This window comes from Hesperophylax consimilis, chromosome 25 (genome assembly GCF_061612785.1).
Source record: "Hesperophylax consimilis isolate HC1 chromosome 25, BYU_Hcon_1.0, whole genome shotgun sequence".
Lineage (NCBI taxonomy): Eukaryota > Metazoa > Arthropoda > Insecta > Trichoptera > Limnephilidae > Hesperophylax > Hesperophylax consimilis.
In genome coordinates, this window is record NC_142860.1 from 28,996,886 (window position 1) to 29,023,066 (window position 26,181).

The 26,181-nt window shown below is 37.0% G+C and overlaps 1 protein-coding gene across 1 annotated transcript in view; it reads left to right on the forward strand.

The window, feature by feature from the left end:
- Nucleotides 1-209: 209 nt before the first annotated feature.
- Nucleotides 210-26,181, forward strand: part of LOC149411777 (uncharacterized) — a 58,556-nt gene continuing 32,584 nt past the window's right edge. Inside the window, exon 1 of the mRNA XM_089646891.1 lies at nt 210-1,689. Coding sequence (XP_089503017.1) covers nt 1,416-1,689 — 274 coding nt within the window. The 5' untranslated portion in view covers nt 210-1,415. The remainder of the gene's footprint in view (nt 1,690-26,181) is intronic.

A 26,181-nucleotide genomic window follows, 5' to 3' on the forward strand; every position in this document is an offset into this window, starting at 1 on the left:
TTTTAAATAATTGTTAAGTATTTCAATAATTTAATAAATTAGCGTCTGTTGATATTTAAATCATTCTATTATTTAACTTCCTTATCAGATCTCATCACTACCTACATACAATGCGTTCAGTGCGTGTGCGTAGATGACTAGATTATTGTATTTGGTAATTACCAATTAATGTCACAATCGTAAGATCCATCATTAATTTATACAATTAATCCTTTCATCACCCATCCATTGGCAAATATGTTACAAATGGCAGCCCTTGTGGGAGAACCTAATTTTTGACTAAATAATAATGCAGTATTCTTTTTCTTTCCTTGTTTTAATCTTGTATTGAGATGTCTGATTTTTTTTTTAATGAATTTCTTGTTTAATCCCTGGAAAAGACCTTTCGTGTTGCAAGGTAGATGTTCGGGTGTTGTTCGAGTTTACATCGTGTCACTGAGATTTTATTAATTTTTCATTTTACGCAGCTTAGTTTTCCGGCACAACTCATGACGTTTTCGTCTTATTATCGTGTTCGTTAAAACGCTGACGTCACACTTATTTTATATTATTTTTTTTGTGTTTTGCGGCGATTGTGGTTGTTGTATTGTTGCTTGCATGTTCTAATGATTTTTTTCTACCTACCCTGTTAGTTAGGTATGACGGATTCGACCATTTTAACAAGAAGTCGTGCGTTAATCATGTCTAAACCAGAGGATGGCACTACTTCGGCGAATTCGGCGGTCGCGTCTAACACAGTTCCGGTTCACAAATGGAACTTAACCTTCGACGGTACTGGGAACGTACATAATTTCATTGAACGGGTCAACGATTTGTCTATATCTCGGAACGTAAGTACAGCTTCTCTTTTTTCATCTGCGGTTTTTTTAACTTTTTACAGGTCATGCTTTAGACTGGTTTAGAGTCAACCGTTCCTCTTTTAAGTCATAGACGGATATTGTAATTGCTCTAAAGGAAGAATTTGAGCTACTGGACCATGAAAGACGTTTAGTTGCTCAGATCAGAGCCACGTACCAGCATCAAAAAGAGAACCTGGGTTCATTCATAACTCGTGTCTTGACTTTAAACAATCAATTGTCGTCAAAATTACCAGATGACGAAATTCTGGAAATATTGCAATGTAATATGTTACCGAGATACATTAAAAAATTATCGCTCTCTGTCATCTCGGACATTAATTGTCTTAAAAGATTGGGAAAGATGATTGAACTAGCAGACAGTCGGTCTGATTCCAGACCTTCCCCGCCAAATGCAAATACTGTTAATTATAATAATGTTTCTCATTCCTCCTCAAATAATGCATTTAGCAGAGGGAACAACAGAATGTCTCAGAATAATCCCAATTTCAGGAATCATCGTCAATCTTTTGAGTTCAATAAACGTAGCCCGTCAAATATGAGTTCTAGGGAGGTGAGATGTTTCCGCTGTGGCCGTCCTGGGGTGAAGGCGCCTTCATGCAACTGCCGGCAGGCAAAAAACTAGATGTCCTGGGGGTCCTGTCTGCGAGCGGCAAGTCGACACCGTTCGCTGACATCACCGCCAGGCATCGGCTTGCTGTGCTGTCGGAAACCAGAACTTTCTTCAAGAACCTTTGGACTTCGAAGGTGGTGAGTGCGGCTAAAAGGGATGGCCGTCCACACATCATTTTCCAGGTTCTGGGTTCCAACTTTTCTGGCCTTCTTGACTCTGGTTCGCATATCTCAATTATTGGTAATAATTTTCATCGTCAATTTTTAAAACTAGGGTTAAATCTTTCTGTTCTTAAGAAAAAAATTTCACTCACTTCTGCTACGGGTCATACAGTAGAGTGCGTTCACAAAATTGCGGTTCCGGTAGTTCTTGGTAACGTTAAGAAAATTTTTAATTTTGTAGTTATGCCAGATATAAAATCTAACATCATCCTCGGTTGCGACTTTTGGAAAGTTTTTAACATTTGTCCCAAGTTAACTAAATTAATGACTAATGACTCTGACAATAGTTGCGTGTCTGAGGTAAGAGGACTAGATAGCTTTGAGAACTTAGATTCATTTCAACAATCAACCTTAAATAACGTTATACACGAATTTGAAGCCTTTCCTAGAAATCGTTTGGGTAGAACGTCTCTTGAAAAACATGTCATTGACACGGGTGATTGTCAACCTATTAAGCAACGTGTTTATCCGATATCTCCTCATTTATTGCCGGAAGCTCACAGAGAACTTGACAGACTATTAAATCTGGGAGTAGTAGAACCCAGCAATAGCTCGTGGAATAATGCGCAATTTTGCAGTTGAACCTTAATAAACTATGTGCGTGGTGTTCTGTCAATGATTTGCAACTAAATTTAGGTAAATGCCAGATTATCAGTTTTTACAAAGGCAAAAATCCACTTAATTTTTCCTATTTTATGAATGGCGCTAATCTTCTTCGTGTATCACAGATTCGTGATCTTGGTGTTATATTCCACGAGAGTCTACAGTTTAACGAACACATCGATGAAATAACAAGCGATGCGATGAGAATACTAGGTTTTATTTTGAGAATGGGAGCAAATTTTAAAAGTATGTCAACATTAAAACATCTGTATTGCTCGTTAGTACGAAGCAAATTAGAATACAATTCCACCGTATGGTCACCGTACTACAAGGTCCATTCTCAATCATTAGAAAAGGTACAAAATAAATTCCTTCGGTACATTAATTTTAAAATGAAAATTACAATCGAATTTATAAATTACAATAACTTGCTTGCTGAAACTAAACTTCTTAAATTATCTGATAGAAGAGTGTTAATTGATTTGCTATTTTTATTCAAAATTATTAAATCTTTAATTGACAGCCCTAATTTGTTGGAACTTATTTGCATTAATGTTCCTGCTAGGCAAACTCGCAGTAAAGATACTTTTAAATTTAACAAGAACCTCAACACTAATTATTCTATTTTTTCACCAATTCCTAGAATTCACAACCTTGCGAATAAATACTGTGAACTTATAGATATGTTTGGTTTTGACAATTTTGTGAGCTTTAAAAGGCAACTTATTTCGATTTTATCGGCTAATAATTAACTTTTATAGCTTTAATAATTTTATTACATCTTCTCCCATTCGAAACCTTTCAAGTAAATTATATCCATATTTGTTTGTTTTTTATTTGCTCTACTATACACTTATAATTGTATGCATATACCTACTAACTACTTTTTATACATAACACTATGTTCCATCTCAGATCTTATTATTTCTTATTCATGTCGATATTGCTAAATTCTATTAGTTTTTGCTTTTTACAGGTGCAACTCTTATTTTGTTATTTTTTTTTTTTTTTTTTTTTAAATCTCTGTTATAATGTTCTTTACCTCACGAGTAAGTTACACTCTAATTTATATTGGTTTATCGATTTGTTAAACTCACAATTAATACTGGGTTTAAACACACCCACTTACTTACTTTTTATGTTGAACTTTCTTTTACTTACTATTTCATGCTTGGGTATATTTTATATTGAATCCATCTTATTAGTGTTTTGCTAATTTGCACAAAATTTTATTATATGTGTTGCTTTCTTACAATTAACTCCATTTATCTTCTTATGTTCAATTATTGTAATCAATGTAAATGTATATTTTCATGTAAAAGCCCATTAGGGCGTAAATAAAATAAAAAAATAATAAATAAATAATCCTATTGTTTTAGTGCCCAAGAAAAATGGTTCTTTTAGACTTGCTTGGATAGTAGAAAACTCAACGCGGTCTCGCGGCGGGACGCTTATAGTCTACCGTTGATATCTGATATCTTAAATAGTCTCGGAGGAGCACGTTATCTATCAACTTTAGACCTTAATGATGCTTTTTTTCAAATCCCGTTAGAGGAAGATTCTAAAGAGAAAACCGCATTTACTATCCCTAAACGAGGCCTATTCCACTTTGTAACAATGCCTTTTGGTCTTCATGGTGCGAGTTCTCGGATGATGAGGCTAATGGACAAGGTTTTGGGTCCGGAGTTCGATGGGTAGGTCTTTTGTTATCTAGATGACATAATTATCATTAGCTCTACCTTTGAAAAACACGTTGATCTTTTAAGACGGGTTAAACAAAAGTTACAAGCTGCGGGTTTGACTATTAACGTAGAGAAGTCAGTCTTTTGTCGTGATTCCCTTAAATACCTAGGTTTCGTGATTGATAAGGATGGTTTGAGAACTGACCCGGAAAAAGTAAAAGCAATCGTTGACTTCCCCATTCCAACGTCGCAAAAGAGCTTGCGTAGGTTTATCGGTATACTTTCTTGGTACAAAAGGTTCATTTTAAATTTTTCTTTAATTGCAGCACCTTTGCATAATTTAACCAAAAAGGAGTTTGCTGGTAAAAAGTTTGTATGGAATGTACAGGCTGATGCTGCCTTTACTAAATTAAAGAATATTCTGGTCAAGGCTCCTGTTCTTGCTTGTCCCGACTTTAGTAAACCCTTTACAATTAGTTGCGATGCATCGAACACCGGTTTGGGGGCGGTCCTTTCTCAATCTGACATTAATGGTATAGAACACCCTATTTCCTTTATTTCCAGATCACTATCTGCACAGGAGAAAAATCACTCCACAACCGAGAAGGAGTTAAATGCTATGATCTTTGCACTAGAGAAATTTAGGGGTTATATTGAAGGTTCGCCTATTCCTGTCAAGGTTATCACTGATCACTATAGTCTAAAATGGCTTACAAACTTAAAGTCTCCGTCGGGTAGATTAGCGCGGTGGGCGGTTAGACTACAGCAGTTCAACTTTGAAATAATACATAGGAGCGGTAAAGACAACATTGTTCCGGACGCACTGTCTCGTGACCCTTTACATGTTGACTTGATTAATCAGTCCTTTTCCACTTCCGACCGTTGGTACTTAAGTTTGAAAGAAAAAATTTTGTCTAATCCGGAAAAATTTCCAGCGTTTAAAGTTTGCAATGGTGTCATCTTCAAACACATTCAGAGCATGGAGGCTCTACACAGGTCTTATGACTGGAAGGAAGTTCTCCCAAAAGAGTGTAGGAAAAACGTCATCATTCAAAATCACGTTCCGCCTTCTTGTGCACATTTTGGCATCTTAAAAACGTTAAATAGGATTAAACTTAAATACTACTGGCCTAAAATGGCAGCTGATGTGAAGTTTATTTGTAAGTAAATGTCATACTTGTTTAGTTTATAAAAGTTCTAACTTACTGCCTCCTAGTTTGATGGGTGACCCGAAACTTGTACAAAGGCCGTGGCAAATGATTGCGACAGATCTATTAGGTCCTTACCCTAATTCTTACAAAAAAGGTTATACTTACCTTTTAGTGGTTTCTGATTTCTTTACGAAGTATACTAGACTTTTTCCACTTAGGAAAGCAACGGGTAGTGTTATTGCGGAAATTTTGGAAAATGATATCTTTTATAAATTCGGTGTTCCAGATACGATTGTTTTGGATAATGGCCTACAATATATATCGCGTGACATGAAAGCGCTGGCCAATAAATTTCATATCCGTCACTTGTTTTATAATTGCAGATATCACCCGCAGAACAATCCTGTTGAGCGTGTAAACAAGGTGTTGGTAGCAGCCCTGGGTTCTTTTGTGGGATCTGATCACAGATCCTGGGCGTGCCATCTACCTGAAATTGAACTGGCTATAAACACGGCTGTTCATGAAGTCACAGGCTATACACCGTTCTTCCTTAATTTTGGTAGAGAGATTGTAATTTCGGGAAATGACTACAAAGGTGTAGACTTCAACGCGGAAGACATTAGATTCTCTAAACGCGATTCATGGGCATCTGATTTACATGAATTAAATGACATTTTCTCGCAAGTTCGCACGTCCTTAAGACAATCATACGAACGTAATAAGGTTCAATATAATCTGCGTCGTAGGGACGTTCAATATGAGGTTGGGGACATTGTCTGGAGAAGGTCCTTTGCTTTGTCTGACGCTGGTAGATACTTTTCAGCAAAATTAGCCCCCAAATTTATACGTAGTAAAATTATTTGCAAAATATCGCCTGTTGCTTATCAATTAGCGGATATGACAGGGAAACCTGTGGGAACTTTTCATGTTAAGGATATAATCAAGTTAGAAGAAGCTAACTGATCTTGGGGTGGGTTAATTGATGAACTATTTTTTCTTATGTTGTAATCGTTATATTTTTATTTGAGAATTAATCCCTTTTCTCTTGTTATATATAAGGTTATTGCTTGCTTTGCCCTCAGGTTTGCAAATTTTCTTGTGTTCTCTCATTGTGAGGACATGACTAGTATTTTTGTGTCTTCACATTGAGTGTATTTTGTATAAGTTTTGCTTTGTCCTTGTGTACATGTGTAGTATGTGTTTTGGGGAGTAATTTGTCCATTCCGATTCAACGCGGGGGATTGACGTTTTTTAATCTCACGCATTGAATCCATTCTTTTGTGGATTTGAGTGCTATCATATTGTATTGAACATTTTTTAATCTCACGTTTTGAATCCATTGTATCATTTTATTCGTTATCCTAGGGCAGTGAAGTTCACAATCTCAGTTGGCCACTGTTTTGTGCTATTTTTCTGTTCGAGGGATCTTTTAATAGCTGATTTTACTTTGTGAGATTATACAAATTGTTCTTTAATGAACTAAGTCCGTGATGGCGACTTCTTTTGAGGTACGGTTTGTCCTTTCTAGAGGGACATTCTGTATTTCAATTATGGCATATACGAAGCTGTATTTCGTTTTAACAGTTCTGTACCGAGTTTGGTCCTCGTGTCATTTTAATTGTGTGCATGGTTGTTCTTCAAATGTTGTTCATTAGTACCTTAGTTTGCCTTGGTGTTGGTTGACTATTTTAATTCAATAATTTAGAAAATACTTCATGCAGTTTTCCGCGATAGCCTCAGATGCTCATAACGTTCTATTTTTCTCTGGTTTTAGGAAACCATTGGCATGGTGTTTTCTTTGATTTAGTCATTGTTTAATACACTTTTCAAATATTTAAAAAAAAAATGTTATGTCATAATAATTAATTTATTTATTTAATATTTATTTTGGAATTTTGTGAGTTTTCACTCGCTCATGTTATTTGAGAATCACATAAACATATTATTAACATTTAAAGATTGCATCCTTTCATGAAGTTTTTTTTTATTTTTTTTTTTATAGTGAATACCTCACAAGAGTCCCAACTGCTCCCGTCTGGAGCCAGTGAGACTATGGCATCCCCAATTGGGGGATGTTGTGAGGCTGAAGGTAAGTGGGGAAGGGAAAGAGGAAGGTGGGGAAGTACCTGGCTATTCAGATCTAGTCACTAAACACGGCTAAAGCCATTTGGAGCAACGTTTCAATTCTGAATGGTGGTCTTACACCAGGGCGATACTGGTAGTATCTTCCACTCTGGAACGTGCGGCAAATATAATATATATTATTTTAATTAATTAATTGTGAAATAACACAAATCAATCAAATAAAATTTATTTGCGCACGCCGGGTTCGAACCCGCGACCTTCGGAATGGCAGTCCAATGCGTTACCACTGGACTATGCCGGCCGTCTGTTTAAGATGTTGTTAGAGTCTCATGTTTATTTTTATTGATCAAGTATTTTAAATAATTGTTAAGTATTTTAATAATTTAATAAATTAGTGTCTGTTGATATTTAAATCATTCTATTATTTAACTTCCTTATCAGATCTCATCACTACCTACATACAATGCGTTCAGTGCGTGTGCGTAGATGACTAGATTATTGTATTTGGTAATTACCAATTAATGTCACAATCGTAAGATCCATCATTAATTTATACAATTAATCCTTTCATCACCCATCCATTGGCAAATATGTTACAAGAGTTTTCAACGTTTCATGCACGCGTATACAAGAGACCTGGATTTCTGTTTTGTTTATCTAGATGACATACTAATAGCTTCAGCGGACGATGAAGAACACAAAAACATCTAGATATATTACTTAAACGAGTAGCTGACAACGGAATTGTCAATTATGTACAGAAATGCCAATTCGGAGCCACATCTGTGAACTTCCTCGGACATACAATAACTCCGGAAGGCATGACTCCAATCAAAGACAAAGTCCAAGCTGTGACAGGTTTCCCACTACCTAAAACAGCGAAAGATCTACGTCGCTTTTTAGGTATGTTAAATTACTACCGCAGGTTCCTTCCGAATTCTATCAACACCCAAGCAACATTGTACAACTGCACTGCCTGGTATAAAAATAATGATAAGAGGATCATCACCTGGAACCCGGAACTAACTGAGGCTTTTGAGGAATGCAAATAACAACTTGCGAACGGAGCTTTACTTGCGCACCCCGACCCAAACGCTAAACTGGCAATGATGGTTGATGCCAGCGACAAGGCGTTAGGCGCCTCACTACAGCAGTCAAAAGGGAACACTTGGGAACCGCTTGGATTCTTCTCAAAAAAGTTCACATCTGCACAGCAAAAATACAGCACTTTTGACCGCGAACTGACCGCCGTTTACGAATCCGTGAAATACGGCCGTCACTTTATTATATTCACTGATCACAAGCCAATCACCTTCGCTCTGAATAAAAAAGGCGCGTCTAGCTCTCCCCATCAAGAGAGACAGCTAGATTACATAGCGCAGTTCTCAACCAACATAAGGTATGTTTCTGGACAACAGAACGTAGTTGCGGACACACTATCTCTTATAGAGGTGATCAACAGTCCCACTACAATTGACTACGATCAAATGCGGTTAGAGCAATGCCAACCTGACGGACAATTCAAGGCTAACAATGGCAGCACCCTCACTCTACGTCAAATGGTGATTCCTGGCACAGACACTCTTTTGTGGTGTGATATTTCAACAGGTCACGTACGACCACTAGTACCACCCAGCATGAGACAACAAGTGATCGAGAGCGTTCATAATGTTTGCCACCCCGGTATCCTGGGAACGGTGAACACTATCGAACATAGATTTGTTTGGCCCGACATGGCGAAAGACATCAAAGGCTTCGTTAAACAATGTATAGCTTGCCAAAAATCTAAGGTATCAAAACATACTGTTGCACCTCTAGCTACGTACTTATTACCTGAGGACAGATTTCGCAACATTCACATCGATATAGTTGGTCCACTACCCTCATGCAACGAATACAAGTACATACCCACCATGATTGACCGATTCACACGATGGCCCGAAGCTAATACTAGTAAACAAAATGTTATGTTTCCATTTCATCACATATTATAAATATTGTATTAGAATTAAGTACTCTTGCTGACCATCTATCTTCCAATAATTGTTAAGCCAACAATGCCTTCTAATGTGTTCCTGAAAACGTTACAACTTTAAACGCTTAAAAAACAATTTGTCATCTCACCAAGTCCAATCATATATATATATATATATATATATTGTCCTCTTCCCGTATTATGTTGATCCAGTAAGACGTTGTTAGACTAAGTTGATCCACCTTAAACACCATATAACTTGGCTATTATGGAATACATCTGAATGAATTGACAACAGTGGTACAATACTTATCAATGTTGCCAGTTTGCCAGAAAAACCATTTGATATACTGTTAGTAAAATTTTCAAAATTTGTATGGAAATCGGATGCATGATTTATGTTGATCTACCCAAATTGGCATACTTATGTTGATCTCATATATATTGATATATTCCCGTAGTATGTTGATCTACCCAAATTGGCATACTTATGTATGTTGATCTCATATATATTGATCTATTCCCGTAGTATGTTGATCCAGGTAAGAAGTTATTAGACAAAGTTGATCTGTGTCCCTATATATGGTTTTACTAAATGAACCAATCAAGGGGCAATCGGTGGACTGTTCATCACAAGGTTTTATGTGATTCCGTAATCTTTTGTGATATTGAACTCAAAGTATTAGTCTCTAGAGTCGAATATTGCATGAAATGACTGTGAAATGGTACCGTTTCAAATCAAAATGACGTGTGTTGCTTGAATTGTTTATAAGAAATGTATGCGTATTTAGATCGAAACGAAAATTTCGCAAAAACAAATCCATAAAAAAATCATAACTTAGCAGGGGTACACGGGTTCATAGGGTGAGGTTTGTCTAGGTCCTGGCGGCGGATGCGTTTTCCCATCTACTGCGTGGCGGGCCGGATCGAAATAAACTGGTTGAGGGATACCTTTCGACCATAAAAATCCAAAATGGCGGCAAAAGGAATAATGTTATGTAGGAAATTTTGAACCTGTATCTTTTACCATCTCTCCTGATTACGCTTCGTGACTTAGTAGGGGAGGCCGGGTTCTTGGTTATAATGGGTAATTAATGGATGATTGGACGCGGTTGGATCTAACTAAAAACTGTCCAAGGAAGCGAAGCTAGCAGTCCACAATGGAGTGCTGGTACCTACCCTAATATATGTTGCTTGAATTGTTTATAAGAAATGTATGCGTATTTAGATTGAAACGAAACTTTCGCAAAAATCAAATCCATAAAAAATACCTACTGCGTGGCGGGCCGGATCGAAAGAGACTGGTTGAGGGATACCTTTTGACCATCAAAATCCAAAATGGCAGCAAAAGGCATAATGTTATATGGGAAATTTTGAACTTGCATCTATTACCATCTCTCCTGATTACGCTTCGTGACTTAGTAGGGGTGGCCGGGTTCTTGGTTATAATGGGTAATTAATGGATGATTGGACGAGGTTGGAGCTAACAAAAAACTGTCCAAAGAAGCGAAGCTAGCAGTCCACAATGGAGTGCTGGTACCTACCCTAATATACGGAAGTGAGGCATGGAACTGGCAGAAGAAGGCTGAAAGTAGACTGAATACTGTAGAAATGAGATCCCTGAGGCATATGTACGGTAAAATCATGTATGACAAAATGTGCGTATGCTGTGTCTATTCTACAGATATTTTATTAGAGCCTGTTAAAAGGAGCTAGCAGCATTGATCCCCGGTGCACCGTGCACGTGCTTGATACTCGACGGACCGAGCGGAATACACGTTCACAGTTAAGTTGATGTTATCTATACATATATGAACGGGTCGTTTCTCCGACTCGTTTTATCGTAAGTCGGCTCGCATGTGGAACGAGCTATCAATATAATCCGGGCCTCTTTAAGACCCGCATTAATAAATTCATTCCTACAGTCCCTACCTTAACCCGCCCCATAACGCTGCCCAACCGGTTGGCGACATAGTTTCTATGTATTTAACGTGTAAAGACAGGGGCGCTCTAGTGAGAGGTGTCACATAAAAAAATCATACCGCCGAATTTGAATATGGAGACTTACAAAAACTTCCGTCTGGAGCCAGTGAGACTATGGCATCCTCAAAGGAGATGACGAGGAGGAAGGTGGGAGAGTACCTGGCTATTCAGATATAACCAAACACTAATTGTAAAATAGTGCAAATTAATTTTAATAAAATTTATTTGAACCCGCGACCTACGGATTGCTAGTCGAGAGCCACCTCAAGTAGTTTGATATGTTTGGTGACTTAGCAGGAGTGCCCGGGTTTATGGGGTGAGGTTTGTTCGGTTCTTGGCGGCGGATGCGCTTGCCTACCAAATGCGTGGTGGGCCGGATCGATTAATCCTCTTTCAACGCATCGCCTTGCAACGCAGTAGGAGAGTTGGAATCTTATGTTTATCACTCGAACACACTGACCCCCAGAATACTACCCACCCATCCATACCTATTTCCTTCCCAGAACTCACTGACCTTCCTTTCTTTCAAAATACCCCCAACACAGCATTCACAAAGATGACATAGGCCTTGAGGGTTACGATTTTCCTTAGGGCCTCCTGTGTGGAGACGATGTAAAAAAATACAAAAAATAAACAACTATCTCGCTAAAACGTTGGCGGTGACTAATGGTAGGTGTATTGGTTATCTAATATATTGGCTCCCGGGGCGGCGGTACACATAATTGTAATAATTCTCGAGGGCTCTGATGTACAGACATTATGGCTCCTGTTGATTGACGAACATATACTAAAACATCGTTGGTTGGAATCGGTGCTTGAAATGACTTTAGCCATGTTTAGTAAAAAACAAATTGGAATGAATTTTTCAGCAATTTCAATTTAAAATTTGAAAAATTAAATTCTCACCAATCTAATCACCGCAATTGTAAAAGGCACATATTATGGATATTACGCTTTGTTTCAACTTAATCATTACAAGAAACTTACGTCGGGAGAGATGGTAAAAGATACATTAAAATAAAATTTTAATCAATCAATGTTCAAAATTTCTCTTATAAAATGACTTAGACAAATCTCACCCCATGAACCCGGGCACCCCTGCTAAGTCACGAAACGTAGTAAATGATGCATTAAAATTACATTTTTGTTTAATCAAGTTCAAAAGATTTTTTAAGCATGGATTTGACGTTTTTGAAAGTACCATTTCAATATAAATACGCGTGAGGCAGTCTATCCTCTTTAAGTACAGAGTCATTTTCATAGAATATGGATGTTCTAACGGAATCTAAAAAGTACCACAACGCGCGCGAAATTGGCGGTTACAAGTTACAACACATGCAAGCGGTCAAGTTTGTCAGAAATATATAGATCAACAAAATAAATCGTGTAAAATGTATATGCGACCGAAAAATGGGCGTGGCTTACAGCAAAATCTCGATGACACAAGTTGATCTGTAGGGATTTACATATGTATGCCAGCTTGGGTAGTGGATCAACATATCCGGGGTGGATCAACAAATGCAAACGGATCAACATATACCTGGCGTACCGTCGCGCGAGATCAACATAGTACGAGAGGGGATAAATATATATATATATATATATATATATATATATATATATATATCCCGCTACATTTGTTGCGTCCGACCCCTAAAAACTCCATAGCATTGCAGCGTCCACCGACTTACAGCGTCCGATATACGGACGCTACAATGTTTTTACCTCAAAATTGGCCAGAACGATGCTTACCCCATGTAGAATCGTATGGCAAAAATTTTTGTGGAAGCAAAAAATGTCTCAGAATGTCTGGAAACGAATATTGAACGTTTGACATTTTGCCGACAGGTTCGCTACACGATGTATATATCGAGCAGTGTATGTTTTTATTCATTTCTACGATCTTGCCGCGTCCACGAAGTAATATAATTTTCGATACATAACGACGATCATGCTGCGTCTACGCATTACATCGTTAGTATTGCGTCCTCAAGACCGATAACGAGTAGATATTATTTTATATACATAACGACGGTCGTGCTGCGTCCACGCATTACGTCGATAGTACTGCGTCCCCGTAGCCGCTCATGAGAATATACTATTTTTAACTCATAATGACAATCATGATGCTTCCATGCATCACGTCGATAGTATTGCGTCCCAGTGAACGATCACGAGTAGATATTATTTTGAATATACAACGACGGTTATGCTGCATCCACGCATTACTTTGATAGTATTGCGTCCCCCTGGCCGATCACGTTGAAATATTATTATGAATACATAACGACGGTCTTGCTGCGTCTACGCATTACGTCGATAGTACTGCGTCCTCGTGGCCATTCGGAGTACATTGTTAAATATTATTTGAGCGTTTGGTTGAGTAAATCATCAGATTTGGCAACATTTGGTTAATTTACAACGATTCCGCTTGATACTCAGAACTAAGAATCGTCTTGCGTGGTTTTTAATGCATAACGACGATTTTGCTGCGTCTACGCATTACTTCGATAGTACTGCGTCCCCATGGCCATTCACGAGTACATTTTTATAAATTATTTGAGCGTTTGGTTGAGTAAATCATCAGATTTGGCAACGTTGGGTTAATTTACAACGATGCCGCTTGACACTAAGAACTAAGAAGCATCCTGCGTAGTTTTTAATGCATAACGACGACCGTGATGCGTTTACGCATTACGTTGGTAGTATTGCGTCCGTTGTTGTTTTTTTTTTTTAAAGAAAAAGCGGTTTTTTTGGGAGCGAAACCCGGTCGGCACAAAGTATAAAAAATAAAAGTGGTGTTTACAAAGTTATTGTTTTATTTTAAATTAAATATTGTTGTCAATTAAACAAACAATTTATAAGTTCCAGAATATTATCTGAATATAAAATAAATCTTATAGAATAAAATAAAAACCTCAAGATATGAATTGAAATCTAGCAAGAATATCGTAACACAAATTATGAGGATTATTATTAATATATTTATAGAATTATAACTATATATTTTATCACACCTTCATAAATGCAATGAAAACTTTAACTTAAATGAAATCAACAAAAAATCAAAATATAGAAGAATACGTATGTGAAACATACAGCGAATGCACTAAAATCTACAACAATATAATAAATCTACAAACAATCTTGCACTTAAACATAAGGAGTATAATTTGAAACATGGACGAACTTCTGGTATACCTATGTATTTAACATTATGTCCACAACCAGATTTTTTAATACTATCCGAGGCACACTCGCATGCAATACATAAAAATATACCAAGTATTCCAAACTACAAACAATATGTCACAAATTATCACAAAAATAAAAGTAGTGGAATTGTAGCCTATGCTAAAGAAAAATTTACTGATATCAATGTTAACGAAATACCAATATGTAACGCAAACTGTTTGTCAATTAATGAATCTAAATAATTAGCCAATTAATATAATCGCATGTATCGAATTCATAGCTCTATTATACCCTTATAGTCCAGTAGGTACCCAAGCGATTCTTTCAGAAACTTGATCAGGGTGCTTAGGCTGTGAACATCTTGGAATAATTATCGATAATAACATCAAATGGAAAAGTCAAATAAACTCCACAGTAGACAGAATGAGAAAACTCATCTTTGTGTTTTTTAGACTTAGAAATACTGTATCATTAAAAATACTTAAAGGTATTTATTTTGCACTTGCACCTTCTACACTACTACAATATGAAATCGTGGTTTGCGGGGGGGGGGGGGGTGCGTATAAATCATACCTACGTCCACTTGTGACAATTCAAAAAATATTAATAAAAATCATATTTAAAAAAGCCATATAACTATCCAACAATAAATGTTTTCCAAGGTTTCCCGGTTCCCCTTCTCACAAAAATTTATGACAAAAATACTCGTACATTAAGAACTTCAATTACATAAAGATTTATTTGTAAAAATAATGTTCCATAATTAATTTTAAGCTAAATAATTATTTATATTGGAGGACTAACCGTACCACTTGTTCGAACTACAACAGCAAAACATCATTATTTATTTAACGGTATAAAATTATTCAATAAATTACTCCTGGATATATCTGATGAAAATTATGACAGTTACAAAAAAAAACAATTTAAAATTCTCTAATACCACCTAATAAATTTTCTTATTGTTTTAAATTATTTATTTATTTATTTTATTTCAGGGAAATCAACAGTTTACAATGTGGTTCATTTATACACGTGTAATTTACCTAACTGAGAAACCAATTGCAGATTTCCGCAATATTCTATTCTATTATGTATGTAAAAATTTAAAAACTATACTTACAAGAACTAAAAAATATTAAATTTATCGAAGAAAGCAAACACTTAGTGGCTTGACATTATACAAAATGAAACAAATACTTTGTTTTAAACCACTTTATTTTAATTTATATTTCGTCGACCGGTTTGGATTGAACCCAAATATTGTATAAAATAAATATAAAGTGGTTTAAAACATAGTATTGTTTCATTTTGTAAAAAATATAACGTTATTCAAGAGGGAGATTATTATAACATGAGATTATTTTAACTGGAGATTATTATAACAGGAGATTATTAAAACAGAAGATTATTAAAACAGAAGATTATTATAACGTAATACTACATAATATATGTCATTACATAAAATAATAACATTTTATGCAGTTTGGTACACGTTTAATACATTTTTAATATAGTTTTTATATTTATTTTGGTAAAATTGAAGATAGAATCAGAGAGAATGTTATTATACATATGTTGAACATATTCTTCTAAGACAAGCATTTTTATTTTACTAGATTAGATGAGCGTGTGTGCCGTGTAGGTACTTTCAAATCAATTCTGCTTAATAAACTCCACATATTATGTTTCTGCTTATCATTCCTTGGTATTATTTATAACTAACCTGTTTTTATTACTTTTATTGTATTTTCTTGTAAGGCTATTAATAGTTTTTGTAATAATATTTGCAATATAAATATGTAAAAAATATATTGTTGTCCTCTCCTAAGCACAAGCATCTTACTTATCAGAAAAGTGATTTAAATATTATTTAATATTATGTTGTAAATATTGTAACACTAAAGATGTTAAGATATAAAAATAAAAAAAATATTTTTATTTTAAACCTAATGGTATTAATATGTTTAACTCATTAATTAAAATATTGCAATTTGAGGTTGAACTAATTAAGTTAAATATAAAAACAGATATTATTATATTGAATACGTAACGACAGAAGTTCTGCGTCGATGGTATTGTATCCTCGTGACCAATCACGAGTAGATATTATTTTGTATACATAACGACGGCCGTGCTGCGTCCACGCATTTCGTCGATAGTATTGCGTCCCCATGGCCGTTGGCGAATTTGTACATTTTTATGTATTGTTTGAGTCCTTGGTGAAGCAAAACGCCAGATTTGGCCACATTCAGTTCATTTACAACGTTGCCACTTAGCACTCAGAACTAAAAAGCGCCTTGCGCGGGTGGACATTTTTGTAAGATGGTTTACAGTGGACGGTAAATTGATATCCCGACCTAAAAATGTCCAACCGCCCTCTGCAATGGAGCGAACTGGCGCGTTATAAAATGATACATTTTTACAAAGAATATCGTTGTAAAAAAAATTGTCGCACGCCTGCGCCCAGTAGGTACGTTTGTATACAAGGTGCAACAAGATATTCATTAAAACTTCTCACTATCAATAGACAGTTTGTTGTCAGGTCTGGTGTGTTTCTGGATGTCAAAAAAATAAAACATAAATATATATACATATATTTTTTATATACCGCACAAGAGTCTCAACCGCTCCCGTCTGGAACAGCGAGACTGTGGCATCCCCAATCTGAGTACTAGGGTGAAGGTATTGGGGAGGGGAAGAAGATGAGGAAGAGAAATGTAGAAAAGTACCTGGCTATTTATATCTGGTCACCAAGCACGGCAAAAGCTTGGAAATAACGTTTCCATTCGGAATGGTGGTCACACACCAGGGCGATACTGAGAGTATATTTCACTCTGGAACGTGTTGCAAACACACTTTATATTATGTTTAATGTATTAATTGTGAAATAACACAAACAAATAAAAAATTATTTGCCCACGCCGGGTTTGACCGTAAGATTACGGGCTTCGGATTGCGAGTCGAGAGTCTTATCTCTCAACCACAGATGCTGTAATTAATTAATTAATTCACTATGAACGTGAAAACTTCACTAGAAAAGTAAGAAATATTTTTTGTTGTTTATTTATTTGTTAATTTATTTATTACACCTAATAGACGTTTACATTCTAGTTTAATAGTTGAGTATCGCAGTTATTATAAATTCTTCAAAATTAAAACAATAGAGAAAACAAAATAGAATGAAAAAAAATAAAATGTTACAACAAAAGCGTAAAATAAAATAAGATACATTGGTAAAAATGATAAGAAGTCTTACATAAGTAGATATTCAAAATAAAGAAAAGATTGCAAAAATTATAGATGTCTATTTGTCTCGATATTTAAAAGAATTAAAATAAACAATAATTATATTGATTATTTTTAAGGTGAAATATATCTCCCATATCAGAATAAGTCATGTAATCCTAAGGGGTTTAATAATATAAGGGGCATAACAACGGCCTAAATTTACCTTTTGAAACTCTCAAAACAAATCCAAGAGTCTTAAGAGCCTTATATACGGAAGACGTAAAAATTAAATCGACCTTCAAAACGCCATGTAACAAACAAATAATATACACTCGGACGCAAGAATATATTATTCAGTATGGACGTGAAACCTTTATTAGAATAGTCAGCAATATACGGCAGACGTAACAAATAAATTAGAGTGAACGGACGTGAAACCTATATTAAAAGGAACCTTCAATATACAAAAAATATACACCCGGACGTGAGTATGTACGTGACGCTAGAAATGTATGAAAGTGTAATAAACATCAAAACCTGCATTATTATGAATATTAAAAAAATATGATATTAGCGATTATCGTGAGTAAAACATAGTGCAATATTCACAAAAACAATCTAAAAAAAAGAACTAGAAGTGCTGGACGCCCAAAGACGGATTTACGCACGGACGCAATAAATGTTGTGGGACCTATATATATATATATATATATATATATATATATATATATGATTACCAAATGTTGCGGCGTGATTGGACTGTAATTGCGGTATTTGTGATATTGTTTGATTGACTTACCAATATCTCCAAACTGTCGGCACCTTCCACTTTGCTCTGCGGTAATCACCGGTGGGGGTAATTGTTAGTATTGGAGGAGGTCAAGGAAAAGGAATAGTGATATTAGAATTGCGAAATGGTTCAATGCGTTATAGATTGCTATTTTTATGCACTTTTCACGGCGTTCTTTGCGGTATAACATTTGCCGTTTTTAGCGCGGCGCGGTGGTTTTTAACTCAAGATAGGTTATGCGGAAAGCGGTTGTACTTGCGGGCGGCGCGATACTTTAACAACTGACTCATGTAGGTGAAAGGCGCGGAACGCGGGTGGGAAACAACTCGAACCAAATACTATGCAACAATAACTGGCCCGAGCATGCCCCCCGCCTTGACCAATGGTCAAAGTAACTAATACAACAAAGAAAAAAAAAATGAAAAACAAAAACACGTTATGAAAGGATTCAATAAACAATACTGAACCCGCGGTAGAACTAAATTCTAAATTAACTAAATCTAAGATAACGTTAAAGTTATTGTGTAGGCAGGGGACAGAGTTTAACGACTGCCCTGCGATATGTTCCGGAGTTAGTCTTAACGTCCGCAACGCGGATCACCCCATCTACGCCGGGGTGGACGTTTACCACTACTCCAATAGGCCATTGTAGTGGTGCGATATTGTCACTCTTAATTATTACCACGGTGCCTTTCGTTATTGGATTCGAATTTGTATTCCATTTCTGACGCGATTGCAGCGTGTTCAGATACTCCATTCGCCATCGTTTCCACAAAGTCTGGACGAGACGATCGACAAGATGTTTTCGTTGCAGCAAATTTACTGGCGCATCTGACAAATCAGCAGCGGGTAAAGATTGTAATGGAGTGAGCGTTAAAAAATGCGCGGGTGTTAAAGGCAATGGAGCCGAAACATCGGTAACGCTGAGCACTGATAATGGGCGTGAATTTAGAATAGCTTCAATCTGATGAAGAACCGTTTGCATCTCTTCGTACGTGAGAAGAGATGTACCCACAACTTTATTTAAGTAACATTTAATGCACTTAATGTTACTCTCCTAGATCCCACCGAAGTGGGGTGCTTGTGGAGGATTCATCTTCCACTCGATACGGTTTTCCAACAAATTTTCTGAGAATTCTTTCTTGTAGTCCGGTGACTCTAAAAGTTCGAATAAAGCCTTCAAATGCGATTAAGCTCCTACGAAATTTGTCCCATTATCAGAATACATTACATTTACAGGCCCCCGACGGGATAGAAAACGTTTGAACGCGTTGAGAAAGACTTCAGTCGAGAGGTCTGAAGCGAGTTCAATGTGAACCGCGCGGGTCACCAGACAGATAAATAAGCAAATGTATGCCTTTTGGCTTCTAACACCCCGACGTCTATGCGGGATTATTTGAAGCGGCCCAGCGTAGTCGACCCCCGTGTGCAGAAAGGCCTTAGCTTCGCGGACACGGCAAGCGGGTAAATCTCCCATTATTGGGAATTGCGGTTTGGGATTGACTTTAAAGCATGTATTGCACTGATGCACGCGTTTCCGAATCAAATTGCGCGAAAAAAGTATCCAAAACCTTTGCCTCAACAGAGACATAAGTAAGAAGGGTCCCGTATGCAAGTTCTTAGTGTGGTAATAATCTACTATTAAATCAACTATATGATCATGAGCGGGTAATAAAATAGGATGACGACTATCAAATTCGAGTTCGGCGTTTCTCAATCTGCCTCCTACTCTTAGGAGACCGTCCTGAATAAATGGATTTAATTAAGCAAGAACTTGCCGTACTTTCTTGCCGTCGTTCACTGACTTCATATCATCGGAAAAATGTACTTGCTGAATTGCCTTTATAATAGCGATTTCTGCAATGTCAATATGGCTTAACTCAAATTTACGCGGCGATTTCCTAATGAAGCGAAACACGTAAATGACAATTCGAATTAATTTCGACCACGAATGAATGCGAGAAGCCAACGTGCATAATAAAGGTGACACGATTGTCTTGAGGCGATTATCGGTTTTAGGTTTCATTTCGGGTGGATCAGCTACACGAGAGCACAAGCCAAAAGTAGTTGGCTGTTCATACTGATTGGGTTTCAATTCCGGTAACTGTTCTGAATTTGCGTGCTTAAATGGTGAAATAGGCCACTCGAAATGCGGCTGGCAAAGCCATTTTGGACCATTCCACCAAATTTCGTTTGCTATCAATTGCGATGGTAGCATACCTCTTGACAGGCAGTCGCTAGGGTTATCAGCACCTGCGACATGATAAAAATGGCTACTGTTTAAATTTTCGTGTATTTTTGCTACACGATTGGCAACAAAGGTTTGCCAGCGGTGAGGTGATGAATGAATCCAACTTAAAGTTACAGTCGAATCAGAAAAGGCAAATGTTGAATGAATAGTAAACCTAGCGGAGTAATTATCAATTACCCTTTTTAACAGGTGCGATAACAATAATGCAGCGCATAATTCTAGGCGTGCTAAGGAAACGATTTTTAGCGGCGCTACCTTTGATTTTGCGCAAACTAATTGAACCTTAATTCGGTTATCAGGAGTGGTCACATGAGCGTATACCACTCCTCCATATGCTTTTTCGCTGGCATCCGCAAATCCAACAAGTATTAACGTGCATCCTTCCGTGACTCCTATATGACGTGGAATACGAATCGACGATATTGACGGCAATTCCGCGTTGAACTGCTGCCACTGTTGTGATATCCTTGCGGGTGGGATTTTGTCCCAATCGATTTTCGAATTCCACAGCTCCTTTATTAGAAGCTTGGTTTGTACAATTATAGGTGCTACCAGACCCATCACGTCAAAGAGTCTAGCGACAGATGATAAAATATTGCGTTTCGTACAAGTTCGATTGTCTGGAGTAACTTCAAATGCGAAAATGTCATCCGAAGGATGCCATCGTAGCCCAAGGATTTTTAGCGATGCATCATTATCGAAAGTTACACTTTGCGACAGGCGAAGTTCCAATGGAACGTTTTCTAAAACTGTGCTGGAATTGGATGCCCACTTAGCGAGTTGAAAACCTCCTGACTGGAAGAGCTCAATCAACTCTTCAGCCGCGCGGATAGCTTCTTGCTCATTTAAAGCAGAGCTAGCGATGTCGTCTACATAAACATCTCTATTAATAATATCCTTTGCAAGAGGGAAGCGAGCGCTTTCATCTAACATTAATTGTTTGATTGCTCGAAGGGCTAAGAACGGACTACATTTAAGACCTAATGTTACGCGATTGTATTGGTAAGCCTGAAGCGGCTTTTGCGGATCGAATCTATATAAAATTCGTTGATAACGACGATCTTCTTTGCGAACATTTATACATAAATACATTTGACGAACGTCTGCGGATATTGCGATAGGAAAAAGGCGTAAATTCAGAAGAATGCAAAATAAATCATTCTGTAGGCTTGGTCTCGTGTGTAAAATATCGTTCAAAGATTAACCAGTTTTTGTCTTTGCGCTTGCGTCCAGAACCACTCTCACCTTTGTTTTCATTTTATCTTCACGCCTAACTGCGTGATGCGGGATGTAGTATGCGTTTTCTGACGGTAAGGCTTCCACCTGGGACAGATAACCTGTATGAATATGTTTTTTTTCAATTTTCAATTTCAGTGCCGGCAGCCCGGGCGTTTATTTATTATTAGTTATGTACATACATGATTTTTCTCCTTACCCTCCTCACTAGACAAAGTCTGTTCTGAGGCTGGTAACTAACAATTTCTAATTACATAAAAACAAATAAGTGGTAAAGAAAAAAAAAAAGAAATATCTATATTATAGTAAAAATAATAATAATAAAATAAGAGGAAAATCAGAATTTAAAAACAGAGTACAAAAAAGAAAATATATAATTTTAGATATTAAGAATATTACTTATCTCTCTTCTTTCTTTGACATTCAACCAGTTTAAAAATCTTTTGAATACCCAATTCAAATTATTAGATGCGACGTAGGTCTTTGTTTGGACTACAAACTTATTGAATATATGTGGTGCCAAGTAAGATTCATGTTTTTTTGCAAAATTCGATTTGATATATGGTACTTGTAGTTGATTGTGTGTGTTTGCTCTTGTGTTTTGCGAGTGAGTTATGAAGTGTGGTGATATTTTTATGCAGTTTTTGTAGATGATCTTCTTTATGAATAGTTTATTTATGTCTAATAGGTTATTGTTGATCATTAGCTGTTCTGTCGGATGTAGATAAGGCTTTCTAAACATAATTCTGATTATTGTTTTATGATTAATTTAAAGTGATTTGAGATGAGTCTCTGCTGCTGCTCCCCATACTGAAATACCATACATAAGAACACTTTGACAGAGTGCAAAATATATATTTTTTAGCTGAGGTAGTGACATAATGTTTCGAATTGTTTTGAAGATGTAAGAGAGTTTCCGTATTTTTTTTGTAATTAGGTTGATTTGGAGATCCCATTTTAAGTTATTGTCAACAGTTAAACCGAGATATTTAATATTTTGCGCATAGTCAATTTTGTCACAAACACAGCGTGAGTTAGTTAATGAGGTAACTGTGCAGGGGTGAAGATGAAGTTGTGGGCGACTATCTGGCTGACCAGCTAATGTTTTACTGAAAGTTAAGTATTTAGTTTTAGAAATATTTAGTGTCAGTAGATTATTTATTAGCCATCTATTTACTTCAGTCATCCCTGTTTCCGTGTGTTTGAAGACGTTTTCCCATGATTGGGCTTTGAATAAAATCACAGTGTCATCTGCATAACTGATTACTTTGTTCTCTATGTTCCCTAGGCTTATCTCAGTTAGACTGTTAATGTAGATGAGAAACAGTATGGGACCCAAGACGCTGCCTTGGGGTACTCCATACCTGTTGCCTACTTTGTCACTTTCTTGATTATTTATTTTTACAATTTGTTGTCTATTTTCAATGTAGCTAATGAACCATTTTAGTGGTGGACCTGTTATGCCAATGTTTTTGAGTTTTTGTTGGAGTAATTTGTGTGAGATGGTGTCGAAAGCTTTTGCTAGGTCTAAGAACACTCCTAACACCTTTGAACCGCCATCTAGGTTTTTTACTATGTAGGTGGTTAGTTCCGATAAGGCGTCTTCTGTTCCCATTTTCGCTCGAAACCCGAATTGACGGGTGGAGATCAGTTTGTGTTTATCAAGGTATGCGAGCAGTCTTTTTTTCATAGTTTTTTCTAGTAGTTTCGATAGCGAATTTAGCAGAGTGATTGGTCTGTAATTTAAGATCAGCGTTTTGTCTCCCGATTTATGTATTGGAGTAATACAACCTATTTTTAGGTGATCGGGGACAATGCCGAGGCTGAAACTTTGGTTGAAAATATGTTGAAGTGGTATAAGTATATGTTCTCGGAGACTAATCAGTATATGATTGGATAGGTTATCTGGGCCCACAGCGCAATTTAGTTTGAGAGAAATAATTAAATCCGAGATTTCCTTTGTACTTATTTTGTGAGCATAAAACGAATGATTTGGTTGTATGGTAGAGGATAGTTTGGTTAAAGAGTCTTCTGTTGTGCCGTTTTTTAGAAGAATTTTTTATTCGGTTTTTATTTGGTTCTTATGAAGTGGCTTTGCCATTCAAAAGCAACCCTTGTGACTTAGGTGATTCATTGCAAGCTGCGCAAAATCGGTTTTATGCACTAGAAAGAAAATTTAATCATCTGCCAGAACTAAAACCGCTTTATGATGAAGTGATAAGAGAACATATTCATAAAGGTTATCTGTCCCAGGTGGAAGCCTTACCGTCAGAAAACGCATACTACATCCCGCATCACGCAGTTAGGCGTGAAGATAAAATGACAACAAAGGTGAGAGTGGTTCTGGACGCAAGCGCAAAGACAAAAACTGGTTTATCTTTGAACGATATTTTACACACGGGACCAAGCCTACAGAATGATTTATTTTGCATTCTTCTGAATTTACGCCTTTTTCCTATCGCAATATCCGCAGACGTTCGTCAAATGTATTTATGTATAAATGTTCGCAAAGAAGATCGTCGTTATCAACGAATTTTATATAGATTCGATCCGCAAAAGCCGCTTCAGGCTTACCAATACAATCGCGTAACATTCGGTCTTAAATGTAGTCCGTTCTTAGCCCTTCGAGCAATCAAACAATTAATGTTAGATGAAGGCGCCCGCTTCCCTCTTGCAAGGGATATTATTAATAGAGATGTTTATGTAGACGACATCGCTAGCTCTGCTTTAAATGAGCAAGAAGCTATCCGCGCGGCTGAAGAGTTGATTGAGCTCTTCCAGTCAGGAGGTTTTCAACTCGCTAAGTGGGCATCCAATTCCAGCACAGTTTTAGAAAACGTTCCATTGGAACTTCGCCTGTCGCAAAGTGTAACTTTCGATAATGATGCATCGCTAAAAATCCTTGGGCTACGATGGCATCCTTCGGATGACATTTTCGCATTTGAAGTTACTCCAGACAATCGAACTTGTACGAAACGCAATATTTTATCATCTGTCGCTAGACTCTTTGACGTGATGGGTCTGGTAGCACCTATAATTGTACAAGCCAAGCTTCTAATAAAGGAGCTGTGGAATTTGAAAATCGATTGGGACGAAATCCCACCCGCAAGGATATCACAACAGTGGCAGCAGTTCAACGCGGAATTGCCGTCAATATCGTCGATTCGTATTCCACGTCATATAGGAGTCACGGAAGGATGCACGTTAATACTTGTTGGATTTGCGGATGCCAGCGAAAAAGCATATGGAGGAGTGGTATACGCTCATGTGACCACTCCTGATAACCGAATTAAGGTTCAATTAGTTTGCGCAAAATCAAAGGTAGCGCCGCTAAAAATCGTTTCCTTAGCACGCCTAGAATTATGCGCTGCATTATTGTTATCGCACCTGTTAAAAAGGGTAATTGATAATTACTCCGCTAGGTTTACTATTCATTCAACATTTGCCTTTTCTGATTCGACTGTAACTTTAAGTTGGATTCATTCATCACCTCACCGCTGGCAAACCTTTGTTGCCAATCGTGTAGCAAAAATACACGAAAATTTAAACAGTAGCCATTTTTATCATGTCGCAGGTGCTGATAACCCTAGCGACTGCCTGTCAAGAGGTATGCTACCATCGCAATTGATAGCAAACGAAATTTGGTGGAATGGTCCAAAATGGCTTTGCCAGCCGCATTTCGAGTGGCCTATTTCACCATTTAAGCACGCAAATTCAGAACAGTTACCGGAATTGAAACCCAATCAGTATGAACAGCCAACTACTTTTGGCTTGTGCTCTCGTGTAGCTGATCCACCCGAAATGAAACCTAAAACCGATAATCGCCTCAAGACAATCGTGTCACCTTTATTATGCACGTTGGCTTCTCGCATTCATTCGTGGTCGAAATTAATTCGAATTGTCATTTACGTGTTTCGCTTCATTAGGAAATCGCCGCGTAAATTTGAGTTAAGCCATATTGACATTGCAGAAATCGCTATTATAAAGGCAGTTCAGCAAGTACATTTTTCCGATGATATGAAGTCAGTGAACGACGGCAAGAAAGTACGGCAAGTTCTTGCTAAATTAAATCCATTTATTCAGGACGGTCTCCTAAGAGTAGGAGGCAGATTGAGAAACGCCGAACTCGAATTTGATAGTCGTCATCCTATTTTATTACCCGCTCATGATCATATAGTTGATTTAATAGTAGATTATTACCACACTAAGAACTTGCATACGGGACCCTTCTTACTTATGTCTCTGTTGAGGCAAAGGTTTTGGATACTTTCTTCGCGCAATTTGATTCGGAAACGCGTGCATCAGTGC